This window comes from Cetorhinus maximus, chromosome 8, assembly GCF_964194155.1.
Source record: "Cetorhinus maximus chromosome 8, sCetMax3.hap1.1, whole genome shotgun sequence".
In the NCBI taxonomy this organism is placed as follows: Eukaryota; Metazoa; Chordata; class Chondrichthyes; order Lamniformes; family Cetorhinidae; genus Cetorhinus; species Cetorhinus maximus.
Window position 1 is genome coordinate 62,935,526 of NC_135886.1, and position 13,736 is coordinate 62,949,261.

Genomic DNA, 13,736 nt, shown 5'->3' on the forward strand with positions numbered 1-13,736 from the left:
TTCCTATAGTTCGCTTTGTTATTCCTTATGAGAACCACAAGTATCATATCACCAGCATACTATAGGGTTGTTATGTCATCTTACTCTGATCGACAATCATTTATGTAAAGGATACAAAGTTAAAGGTGAGAGGACGCAGCCCTGTACTCGTTAACATGGGCTCCGAGTAAATCGGGGAGTCTAACACCCATTGGCTCCTGATGTAAAGGAAATCACTGATCCAAAGTAGGAAAGCAGAATTGACATTGAGGTTGTTCAATTTCTCAATAAGCAGGAATGGTTGCATGGTATTTAAAACTGAAACCAACAAAGGCAGCATGAGCAGAGTTGCCTAATCTACCTGTGTGCTGTTGGATCAGATAGACCAAGGTCAGAACAGCATCATCCGCTGACTCATTAAGTTGATAGGCAAGTTGCCACTGATCAATCTGTGGAACAAGAGAATCTAAAAGGCATTTTGACACAATACACTCGAAGCACTTCATGGCATATGTAAGAGCAACTGGTGGTAATCACTCAACTCAGCGGGCTGCGACTTCTTAGCAACCAGAACGATGATGGCTGATTTCCAAGCAGCAAGGAACAGTATGTTGTATGTGGAGTTGGACCCTACATGTAACTGAGCGGTGTGGAGTGGAATGTAGGAGTACCTGAGGAACTGGGAAATGGGACTGTAAGAATATCTGAGGAATGTGTGCAGCAGGAATTTATGAGAGTTCCTGAGGATTGTGGAGTGGGACTTCGGGAGTAGTTGAAAGGGTGTGTGACACTATAGGAATGCCTGAGCGGGTGTGGATTTGTACTGTAGGATTAGCTGAGGGGTTAGTGGAGTAGCACTGTAGGTACATCTGAGGAGGTTGTGGAGTAGTATTGAGGGTGATCTGGAACAGGACTATAGGAAGAGCTGAGAGGCGTGTGAAGTGAGAGGAGCAGAGTTTCTGAGAGCTGTGGATCAGGAAGAGTGGCAGAGGGATTTAGAATTGGACAGTAGGAGTATTTGAGGGAAAATGTGGAGTGGAACAGAAGAAGTACATAAGGAGTGAGTGGAATGGGATTGTAGGGAGTGTATGTTTGGTGGTATGATTCCTGGGGAGACCAATAACATGAAAGAACTGAACTTCCCAAACAACTCCACCAGAAAAACCTGATGGACAAGATTTAACTTTTTAAAACTTTTACTGTAGCAATCAAACCAAAATAACATAAGTTAACAGGAAAATTGTATTCAGTAGAGACCATAAATTACACTTTAAATAGCCAATATAACAAAGGTAGGTCCCATGGATTCATGGGCAGCACCCTTCAGCATATAGTACATTAATTTCAGCCACAGGATCCCACAAAACTCTGCTCTTCCCAGGCGGAGTTTTAGTTCCTTTATTCTCACAGGATTCGGTTATTGAGTTGCCTTTGACAGCAGCTTCACCACCCTCTGAGTTCCATGAGTCCACCAAATGACACACCTTCCAAGATACTTCACAGCTCTGCTGCCAGAATCAGTCTGTTTGGTCTTTTCCAGCTATCCATGGCTTCGTTCCTCAGCTGTCTCCCACTCAGGGCTCCATTTCACAGCCTTTCTGAACTGTTCCCTTTTTCCTGAAAACTTGAACACCTCAAAAGCTGTGCCTGTTCGGCTCCATTTTGTTCCTGTTCTGAATCCCATCTCCTTTATGGAAATTTGATGTCGCGGCTTTGTTTATCCTTCCCAATTATCTTCTTTTTCCCAGCAACCTGAGCTAGAGTTTAATTTCTCAGAAATGATGTCACAGCCAGGAAGCCAGGGTTATATCCTCCACTTCCCAGAAAACTAAAGTTTGGGTTTAGATTTGTTAGGCAATGTCCCAAAAATACAGGCTTTGAACACAGTTTAGGGCAGAAAACAGCTTGCAACCTGGAATATCATCACAAAAATTTCCTCAAATTAAATGTTTGGAAGACTGGAGCCATTATTTTCATTCCCCACTCTATCCCTCTACCAGGGACTAAACCTGACTATTCACAATCTTGGCATCATAGTTGACCCTAAGATGAGCTTCCGGCCACATATTTGAGTCTTCAGGAAGCCCACTTATTTCCACCTCCATAACTTCACCCGGCTTTGCCTCTGCCTCAGCTCATCTGTTGCTGAAACCCTTATTCATGTCGTTGTTATCTCTAGACCTGATTATTCCAATGCACCCCTGGCTGGTAAATGCGAGGCCATCTAAGACTCTTCTCCTCGTGTCATAACTTGCCCCAGGTCCCATTCACCTACCACCCCAGTGCTCTCTGACCTGCATTGGCTCCCTTAAAGTTGGCGGGCAGGCCAGGAGCCCCAGTGGGCTTCTCAAAAAACATGAAACCTCATCCACTGGCGGGATGAGGTTTCATGTCTGTTTTAAAAAAGTTTAATAAAGTTTTTGTGATGAGGGAGACATGTTAATAATTTTTTTATTTATCTATTTTTAAAGTTTGAAACACTGTCAGCGCTCTCCCTGAGGCAGCACTTAGTCTCAGGGAGAAGTGCGCTCTTTCGCGCACATGTGCGAAAGAGCGCACTCTGACAGTTGGGGAATCCATCCACCCGCCCCTGCACAGGAAGCAAATAGTGCTTCCCGTCGGGCGGCCCGCTGGGTGAGGCCTTAATTGGCCCGCCCACTTAAAATGGCGGCGGGGCCCACCCACCCATTAGGGGCAATATTCTGCCCCTTAAATTGATTCACAGCAATTTTCAATTGTATTTTAAATTGATTTATGATTACCTCCCCAATGAAGGTGGGTAGAATAATGTTTACACCCATTTGTTAGTCTGTTTGTTTTTTCTGTAAACAACATGACTGGAAACCAATGGATAATTTCAACGAAACTTAGTACACAGATAGGATATGGCCCAAGGAAGATCTGATTCATTTTTGGCAAAGAAGCAGATCCGGATCTTGGAATTTTTTAAAGGATCCATTAACGTAGGGAGATACGGAAAGTTGACTTTTTTTTTTAGAATGTTTTGTGTTGTTTTATTTAGAACATAGTTGACTGTTTTAGCATGTTGTGCATTATCTCATCTGCTATGGTGGAATTTGTCACAGCTATCAAAAGGTGAGCAGAGTTTTCAGAGCAGGTTGTTTGTCATGGATTGGCCTGAAGCCTCCTCAGTGAGATGAACGGTATTAATATCAAGATTACTTTTATCAGTTTTGTGGTTACATTGCATGAACCAGTAAGGGATAAGCCTCAAGGAAGAGCTGCATAATTGTAATAGCATTGAGCTAACCCAGCGTGCCCTCTTCGCTTAATATATTATTATTTCTATTTGCAGGCTTGAACATGTGCTAAAGATGATTATCACCCAAAGGAGAAGTGGATCATAACTTAGGTTTGTGTCTTGTTGCTGTTGTCCTGACTTTGATCAGGTTTACCTTCTAACCAAAACATTTGATCCTTTTTCTGTGGATTGCTGATTCTGGCTGAAGGGAGGAATTTTCAGTGAGTTGTCTACAGTCTTCTGTCTTCCTAGTTTTCTAAAACTTTCTTTTTCTATCTTTTATTGTTGGCATGCACTAATGATGATGCCATACTTTTTAAATATTTCTAATTTACAGATTGCACTGTTTCACACACCACTGTACAAAATAACAGGTGTGGACTATTCTCTGAATGAAATTCTGAATTAAACATCCTACAAAGTCATTCTTCATAATTTTACCTCTTTTACCTCTTAAAAACAGTCTTTATATTTTAGTACCTTCTCGGGATCTCTGAACAATCAACCCCCTTTCTACAAGGATAGAATTTCACTTAAGCTTCCCCTTGTGAGGGTAACAATTTGGGCTCCTGCTGGTGTGCTGAGACATCATACAAAGCACAGGTTTGAATCACGTTGGGTGCTGAGACAGCAGGTCTCAGTTAGGGCAGCAGTTGTCGCTATAACGCTGAGAACTCTGAGCTAGTGAAGTAAACATGTGTGGACATTAAATGATTACAGGATCGTGTCTGGTTATAATGATCCAGCATCACTGACCAGTCTCAAATACAAAAACTATCCACCTGGATGAGGCACCAGATGATTGCAAAGATCCACTGAATTGTGTCCTTCTGGAGAGGAAGGTAAGGAATGCCCAGACTTGTTCAGTATTGTCAAAGTCTGTACTTATAAGGCAGAAGATTGTTTGGTTGGAGAGTGTTTCTTTGAAATGTTAATCTCTTGACTTCACAGACTGGAGTAAGGCAAAACCCCACACACAGTGAAACGCGGATTACACAATCAACACAGAATTATCAACCATATCATTGGGATCCTAAAGGAGCCATTCATTTGGCTAGTTAGGGAAGTGATGCCTCCTTTGTCTAACCCATCAACCACTGCATGTTCGCGAAACCACCTCTGCAAAATCTCCCACCATGTGGGTCAATAACCAGAAAAATTGGGTCTTGGGAAAGTCGCGTGTGAAAATGACAGTGAGGAATGAGCTGCAAAACCGTCACAGCAATAAGACAGCCTGGATCTTCAGACACTGTTTGGATGGTTCCCAATTAGTGCCACAGCTACACCAGGTTTTAAAGTTACACATATCTGTTAAGTTACCATGTCCAAGTCACCTTCTCCTATACTTTCCTGTTCAATTATTCCAACACTATTCTGGTTGTTTAATCCAACATTCCTGCTTTAATGACTAATGACAAATAAATACTCAGTACAATCTTCAAAATGAAGGTTTGGACATTTATTGCATCATTACAGGGTGTTGGATATTATCTGCCTGAGTTGGTTCAGTATTGTATCAACTGGAGTCAATGAGAATCAGGGGTAAAAATCTCCGCTGGTTGGAGTCATTCCTAGCACAAAGGAAGATGGTTGTGGTTGTTGGAGGTCAGTCATCTCAGCTCCAGGACATCACACATCAGGATAGTGTCCTAGGCCCAAACGTCTTCAGTTGCTTCATCAATTACCTTCCTTCCATCATAAGGTCAGAAGTGGGGATGTTCACTGCTGATTGCACAATGTTCAGCACCGTTTGAGACTCCTCAGACACTGAAGCAGTCCACGTCCAAATGCAGCAAGACCTGGACAATATGCAGGCTTGGGCTGACAAGTAGCAAGTAACATTCGCGCCACACAAGTGTCAGGCAATGACCATCGCCATCAAAAGAGAATCTAACCATCGCCCCTTAACATTCAATGGCATTACAATCGCTGAATTTCCCAATATCAATATCCTGGGGGTTACCATTGACCAAAAACTCAACTGGGCTAGCCATATAAATACTGTGGCTACAAGAGCAGGTCAGAGGCTAGGAATCCTGCGTTAACTCACTCCTGATCCCCCAAAGCCTGTCCACCATCTACAAGACACAAGCCAGGAGTGTGATGAGATACCCTACTTTTGCCTGGATGAGTGCAGCTCCAAGAACACTCAAGAAGCTCGACACCATCCAGAACAAAGCAGACCACTTGATTGGCACCCCATCCACAAACATTCACTTCCTCCATCATCGATGCACAGTGGTAGCAGTGTGTACCATCTACAAGACACAAGGCAGAAACTCACCAAGGCTCCTTAGGCAGCACCTTCCAAACCCACAACTGCTACCACCTAGAAGGACAAGGGCAGCAGATAGATGGGAACACCACCACCTGTAAGTTCCCCTCCAAGCCACACACCATCCTGACCTGGAAATATATTGCTGTTCCTTCACTGTCGCTGGGTCAAAATCCTGGAACTCCCTCCCTAACAGCACTGTGGGTGTACCTACACCACATGGACCACAGCGGTTCAAGAAGGCAGCTCACCACCACCTTCTCAAGGGCAATTAGGATGGGCAACAAATGCTGGCCTAGCCAGTGATGCCCACATCCCATGAATGAATAAAAATAAACATGCCCACACTGTGGAACCTGATTCACAACAACATTTCCCACAACATCTATTTTGCTAGGGAATGACATACATCTCTCTAAAGTAAGCCACAGTGCATTCATATTTAGAATGTCTTCTAGTGCCACCAAAAATGTAAATTTTTATAATATTACAGACAAAGGTTGCAGCCCAGTGCCTGCTTGTCAAGGACAATTAACATGTGAACATGTGAAGCTTTATTTAAAGTTGAATGAATTCACAGCCAAGACTGAGTTTCCAGCAGTCATGGAAGAATACAGCTATTTCAACCCTCCAGATTCCTCCATTCCTCATCTCACAACCTATGGTTATGATCTCTCTTCATTTAGTCTGTTCTGAAATGGTGCTAACCTACTACCTTTTGTGTCCATAATTCTGCCTGCATTTTATACCATCACACATCAAAATGTTCACAAAGTTGTACACAAAGCCCTGCTTTGTACAGGAGCTGGTTTGTATGTTCATTGCTAGGATACAGTCTGATCCTGGCTGGCCCTGTTATCCATTGTATCTTTATCTGATGCTATTGCTGCTCAGACAAAATTCACTGCAGTGAATCATCTCTTTTTAGACAAACAGTGTTCAATGCCACAATGGCTCGAAAGCCAGGACCTAGAAGGATAGAAGGCGAAGATGGTGAATGGTTTTAATAGCATTGAAAAATGCGCTTTCTCTCCACAGATGCCTCTATTGTGTTTGGCTTACGCTGGAACTAAGCCTGTAATCACCTATTGGGAGTACAATATGTTGCAGACTACCTTTACTTGGGGTGGAAACAGGGCCAATGTAGAAACTACCAACACCCTGAGAATGAAATCCACAGCATAAGTGACCATTTTCATCTGCAGTCAAAAAAGTTGTCTTCATCACTCTTTGTGCATTCTCTACAAAGATGAAACACAAACCATGGTTTTGATTTTTAGTACGGTTGAGTCTGTAGGGATGTGGCAGAAACTAAGCACAGTATATTGGGCTGAACTGTTAACTGACTTAACTATAAAGCTATGAACAGTCAGCAAAACTGTGGCACATGGAGTTCAATGTGAGACAATTTGAGGTTTCAGGAAGGTAAGTCAGAATACTGTGGATGAACGGATAGATTTTGGGGCACAGGTACATAAATCATTAAAGGTTAGTTAACAGATGCAAACAATAATTAAAAATTAAATTAAATGTTGGGCTTTATCTCAACAGTGTTTGAAGTTGTGCTTCAATTGTACAGAGCCCTGTAAGACCCTAGCTAAAGTAACTGCATTCAGTTCTGGGCACTGTGCCTCAGGAAGGATATATTGGCCTTGAAGGGAGTGCAGCATAGATTCAACAGAAAAACACCAGGGCAAAAAAGATCAAGTTCTGAGAGCAGGTTGCATAGAATAGGCTTGTATTCCCTTGAATATAAAAAATTAAGTAGTGATCTGTTTGACGTGTTTAAGATCATAGAACCACAGAATGGTTACAGCACAGGAGCAGACCATTTGGCCTGTTGCATCTGTGCTGGCCCTCTGCAACAATGCACCCCCTAGCCCCACTCCCCTGCTTTTTCCCTATAGCCCTGCCATTTTATTTATTTTTCATGTAATGATGGAAGAAGATTAAAGAATTTGAAAGGCTAGATAAAGGGAAAGTATTTTTCTGGTGGGAGAGTCTAGAACAAGGTACATAACCTTTAAAATTGGAGTTCAGCCATCTGGGGCGATGTCACAAAACACTTCTTCTTCCAGTTGAAACCTGGAACTTGATAGCCTCCCAACCCTGCCCCCATCTTGCCGAAAAGGAAAAAGTTGTTGAGGCTGGGTTCAACTGAAAATTTCAAAATTAAAATTAAGTTTTGTTTAGTAAGAGTTTTAAGGGTTACAGAACCAAGGCAGCTGGCCAAGATGCAGATCATCCAAGATCTAATTGAATGGGGAAACTGTTTCCAAGGGAGGGATGTTCCTTTTTAACTTAATGTTCATTTTTAACCTAACAAAATCATACATACTATGATCAAAGTTTGATATCAGGAAAACACTGGGTGCCAGAACCCCTGCCTCTTGCAGGTTCCTAACACAGTCATTCCTGATCTTTTCCAGTTCTGCTCCTTCATTAATTTTCCTCTGATGCTTTCCCATTGAATCGAGATCATTATCAATTTTAGATCGAACAAAGTAGAATTCCTTCCCCAGTCGTTTAATCTCTGTGGCGAGTTTTGCATCATTTTCTCTGAATCGACAGTGTGAGATAATGATGAAGAAATCGTACCTTTCAAAATTCATCTCTGTCAGGTATTTATCTGCTGGGAATTTTGTCGTTCCAATTCCTGGCAGATCCCAGAAACAAAAATTCGGCAAGTTGGGATGTTTGTATCCGGTTGGTTCCATTGTGGTTTCTGTGTTCCCAGTTTCAGCTGCTCCCTCATCACCGCTCCGGAGTCCTCTCATCGCATTGATGAAGGTGGATTTCCCTGCACCTGATTCTCCTGTCACTGCGATGTTAAACTCTGTATTGTCCAGATTATTTAACCTCTTCTGTATCAGTAGTGTAACTCCTCGACCCTTTTCATAGATAGACTTCAGCTCTTGCCGACTAATGTTGGAAGTGTTGGAAGACCGAGCCATCTCATCACTGAAAGAAAACATTTTACATAATGTTTTGCACCTGATTAAAAGAATTACCATTTATGCAGCACATTGGGCTGGATTTTACAGACAGTGGTAAATAAGTGACAGTAGCCGTTCATTAAACTTACACATGGGGTGGGGTTTTCTGTGCCCGCTGGCATTGGGTGAGCGGACAACATGGCGAGAAGGTCAAAAATTGGTTTCACGGTGTCGTGAAAGCAGGTTGCGATCATCCGCTCAGCCTGTCGATGGCGGGTCCTGTCTCCCGCCATTGGACGTCAGAAACCTCACTGTAATACATCTGCATATCATTATAAGGCTAGCCCACTGGACTCATCTTCGCCGTACTGGATTGTCTGCCCACCAACGTGTTTCACAACAGCATATAAGCGATGTGCACCTGGTGGGCTGCACTTCACTCGGGACTTTGAGGTTTGTTTGCCTACCTTGCTTCGGGCAGCACTCACAGTCATCAGCGCCAGGCTTCACAGGCAGCACCACATCACTTTTAGGGGGGCTCACCAGACCAGCCATAAGGCAGGGGTGGCTTTGTACGGCTGCAGGGCTAGGGCTTGCTTGGGGAAGGGGGAGAAATGGCTTCAGGCAAGGAAAGAGGCTGCAAGGTGAGGGCTGTATTGGGGAAGGAGGATATCCCAGGGTGTGTGTGGGAGGCACATGATGATCTGTGCAAGTGGCCTTAAGATGGTGAGGGCTGAGGAGGCCAGATGGATATGTTAGGGTGTGTGAGAGAATGGGTGGTGATGTCCCTTGAGCTGGCAGTGAGTGAGATGCCAGTGAAGGTGTGATGGGCTTGGGTGTGTTTAGAGTGATGAGATGGTAGCATTAACCTGGTAGCACAGATGAGATCATTTGATCATTCGTCCTCTATCTGCATTGGATGGCCAACCTCTTCTGCGCAGCATTGGCACTGGTCACTACTGCCATTGCCTACTATGCTGGAGCGGTAATGTTGCTGCCCCTCCTGTGGCCAGAGTGAGGGTAGAGGACATCACGGCAGGCTTCCAAAAGGTGCTCGAGGGGTGAGTCACTAAACCTGAGGCTGCAGTCTTTTTGACTTTCGGGGCCATGTCTTATTTGCAGCAGTCCTGGGCTGGAAGCACTGAGAGACATGCACGCGGCTACACTTTAACTATGGTGCCCAGCATGATGAAGCAACGAGGTGAGAGTATTGGGGGCAAATGAGAACCTGCCCGCCATGGAAACAGCGTGTTTCCTGGGATGCATAATTAATGCGGTGAGTTTGGGACGATATGGCGTGAGAATCTGCCATCGCGCCTGGTGGGTAAAACGTTGTTTTTCCTGCCCGCTACTGCACTTAGTGCAAATCGGGGACAATTCCGCCCATGGTCACTGACTTTCTATGGGTTTTTGCATTGGAACATGAAGTCTTTTGAAATCCAAACAGCATTAAATCCTCAATTGGGGGTTTGGGTCCTGTGTGACTGGGGCCAGCAATCATGGGCTGGATTTTTATCACGGAGGCAGAAACAGGAGTTGGCTTTTTTTGGATCAGGAGCCTGTCTCTGGTGGGGAACTGATTAAAGTCACCATTTTCATGGGGGTGAGTCCTTGTGGACATGGATTCCAGTCCGATTCCAGTCAGTGTGGGTAGGAGCAGAGGCCGGTGAGGTGAAGTTTGAGATTGATTTAGACATCCCCACAGTAGCCATCATTGAGGCTGCCAGTTGTCCTGAGGGAGAGATCAGTGGTTTGTGTCAAAGCCTTCCACAGCACCAGAGAGGAACAAGGTGTGTCAGGGAGCCTGAGGCCTGGCACCCAGGGTAGGCCAACCTCTCACTTCATCGATGCCGACCTGGATCTAATATTGGAGGTCGCGTGGGAGGGGAGGGAGATCCTGTTACCAGAGGTCACTAGCTGAAATCAAAGAGACCTGGATGCAGGTTGCTGCCACTGTCAATGGAAGAAGTGAGGCAAGAAGAATCTGGATCGAGTGCCATTAAAAAAGGCTCAATGACCTCGTACATTCTGGCAAAGTGAGTACAACCCTCAACAGGCTTCAGCCTTGCACCCTACAGCAAATACACCACCCGAGGATCCTCAGGGTGCATGCTGCTCCTGAACATGGTTCTCGTTCAGGGCACCTACGGACCCCCTCAGAATGGCTCGCAGCCAAAGAAAGTTGAGGGCCTGTCACCACTAAGACATGCACCTTGTAAGGAACAGGGGCAGATAATATTGGGGTTTGAGGATAGCAGTGCCTCTCTTTTATGCTTGCAGGAGAAGCACATGCATAGCGCGAGGGAGAGAGACCTGACAGCAGGAGGGCTGCTGCTCTTCTACCAAATGACCCCAATGCAGCAGAAAAGCAATGGTGATAGCCTGGATAGTGGAAGAGGAGACAGTGAGGTTGGCAGAGCTGGTATTTATGGTGGAGCTGGTGCTTACAGAGGACAAAATGGTCATTAATGGGTGCAGTGCACTCCACCCTGTCTGATAGTGTGTCACACATTGAGTAACTTTGGGCAGCCTCAGCACTGCAGAGGGGTCTACGCTCCAAGGCTAGCTCTCATCATCTCTTCTTGTGTCTCACACAGGTTCAGCTGTCCACCCCACAGCAGCCTTTCCCTCCCCCTCGACATGCCCAGGGCAGCAGTGAGAGGAAGCAGCTCCATCACACCTTCCGAGTGCAATGTCCACCAGCATGGGATACCCTTACCTCGGTGACACAGGGTGAACACCATAGCACTAGTGGGCAGGAGGAGGTGCCAGAGGAGAAGGGAAGACAGACGCAATCCTGTTCACCTGGGTACAAAAGCAGAGCCTCAGGAGTCACTGCAAAGGAGGCATAAGGAGTGACAGGGAGTGTGCCCCCATGTGTTGGAGTTCCCCAAGGCAGTGCTGGGTCACAATAGTGGTTAGAGGAGTCCATGCAGCTTATATACATCACAATGGTTCAGAGCAATGGGTGGATGAGCTCCTCTATTAAGAGAATGGCCAACTTCTAGTGGAGCCATATGCAGTGCCACTCGGAGGGCAAAGGACTCACAGGGCCCATGATATGCTGGGTAGCTTGGACTGTTCAATGGCACAGAGATCTTTGGAGGGATGGATGCCAGCTGTACCCTCCTCCAGGCATTCAGAATGCCCAGCCAGGGCTGAGGATGTCACAGAAAAGGACAAGGGTGTCATTCCTCAGGGCCTTATCATCCTGGACCTCCATGACCCCTCTGACTGAGGAACCATCAATGCAGCAGGGCCAAGGGACAAAATCTGCCTTCACAGCCTTTGGAGATTCTCCCACGGGCACCTCCACATACATCTCAGTCACAAGCTGAGAGGAGTGAGCAGATTGCCCCCATCTTCTCCAAGGTCACAAGGGGAGCGCCACGTTAGAGTGGCCGAGCACGGAAGCCACTACGTCATGAGAAGCACTAGCTGGGTCACTGGGGTGTCTTCTTACTCTCTCTGTCAACTGTTTTCCTCTCTTTACACTGTATAAATGATGACACATTAAAGTACAGGTCTGGGATTCCTTTCACAGCTGCCGCAACAGAAAAAGTGGTATGAGGTGGTGATCCTCCACAGTGAGGAAAACCTCAGGGCAGATGTGTCTCCATCAATGACATGAGGCGATTAGATGGTCCTCGCATGTGTTAACACAGGGACCTCTGACTCCTTCCATGTCAGGCCCTCAACGTGGGTCAGAACAGCTCACAAGGGGCTCAACTGAAATGTTCCAGAATCAGGTGATCCCTGACATTCATGGCATCCTCAGGAACCCTTCATGACCTGAGCCTTGCATGGCTACCTCAGCACGCAGCATGTGCACCTCTCTATTCAACATCTCCCTCAGCCTCCATTTCCTCCTCCTCTATCATCTCTTGCTCCTCCCTGATGAGCAGGAGGGAAGGTATTGGAGGGCACCACCCAAACAGTCCAGGCACCAGAAGTGCATCCTGAGAAGCCTGATGGCCTGCTTAATGGTTGTCATGGTGAGCAGTTATCATTGTTTTTATCACCTTGTGCTCCATCTGGATTTCCTGTAGAGATGAGTAGTCATATCTTCAAGGCTTATCCCTTCCCCTGAGAATCCCCACACTGGGGGTTAGAGTGATGATCTGAGGCCGCCTGGACTGGTTGAGGATGAAGAAACCATGGCAGCTGCCAGGAAAGTGAGCACACATACGGAGGGAGCTCTTGTCATGGACACAGGCCAGTTGAGCATTGAGGGAGAGGAAACCCTTCCTGTTGATGGATCTCACTGGGTGGTCACTAAGCGCTTTGAATGCCACATGCGGCAATCGATGATGCCCTGCACATAGGGGAAATCCGGCTATGGTGCTAAAACCCTCTGCCCTCTGGGCCTGAAAGGTCGTGGCTGTAGTGGAATGAATGTACTCTCTAGCTTTGGACAGGCCATTAGTACCCTATGAGAATCAGTGGTGTGTTGCTGTTTGGGAGATGTCATTAAAGAGCCAGAAGCAAAGAATTTCAAGACCACAATGACTTTGATAGCCACTGTCAGGGCTTGATGATCAGCGCTGCGATGTGTGAGGTCTTCAGTGATGAGGTTGCAGATTTCTGTGGCCGTGAGGGGACTAAGATCTCACACTGTATATTTCTATAAAATATTACTGGGTTCACAAGCTAAAGGTTCACATCACATGATTACTACCTCTCCACGCTGTCTTTGACAAAGGATGTCAATTCAATTCTTAATAGTGGAGAAGTGGTAATCATATGATGTGAACCTCTAGCTTGTGAACCCAGTAATATTTTGTAGAAATATACAGTGTGAGGTTTTAGTCCCCTCACGGCCACAGAAATCTGCACCGCATCACTGAAGACCTCACACATCGCAGCACTGATCAAGTGTTGCCAGTGGCTAGATATCCTCATGGCTAATTCTAACATTTTAAAAACTGGGCAAAGAAAAGACCATTTGAAATGGCTGAAACTATGTCCGTCTATGACTCTCAAACCAAAGGAGCTTTCTGACAGTATCAGGGAAACTCTCACCTCATGATCTCTGAAGAGACACTAACAACACCCCTGTGTGCTGCACAGACCAAATTCAAAGAGAACCATACAAAGGCCATCTGCATTTCCTAACCCAGGTTAGCCAACTGGAGTCTGTGCATCTGCCAGAACAAAGAGCCTCACAATCTTCCTTTCAAATCTTAATGGTTGAGACATTTAACCACCTTGGGGATCCAAATAAGGGATATGCATCTTTTTTCAAAGACAGTGTGGAGAGGTGGTAATCATGTGATATGAACCT

General features: G+C 45.6%; 1 protein-coding gene and 1 long non-coding RNA gene across 3 annotated transcripts in view; one reads left to right on the forward strand and one right to left on the reverse strand.

Moving 5' to 3' along the window:
- Nucleotides 1-3,295: 3,295 nt before the first annotated feature.
- LOC144683290 (uncharacterized) lies at nt 3,296-4,689 on the forward strand. Its single transcript, XR_013577223.1, has 2 exons — nt 3,296-3,352; nt 4,193-4,689. It is a non-coding gene; the product is annotated as an uncharacterized LOC144683290 (long non-coding RNA).
- Nucleotides 4,690-7,648: 2,959 nt separating this feature from the next.
- Nucleotides 7,649-13,736, reverse strand: part of LOC144683680 (T-cell-specific guanine nucleotide triphosphate-binding protein 2-like) — a 35,104-nt gene continuing 29,016 nt past the window's right edge. For both annotated transcript variants that reach the window (XM_078546940.1, XM_078546939.1), the window contains exon 2: nt 7,649-8,477. In XM_078546940.1, coding sequence (XP_078403066.1) covers nt 7,769-8,470 — 702 coding nt within the window. In that variant the 5' untranslated portion in view covers nt 8,471-8,477 and the 3' untranslated portion in view covers nt 7,649-7,768. The remainder of the gene's footprint in view (nt 8,478-13,736) is intronic.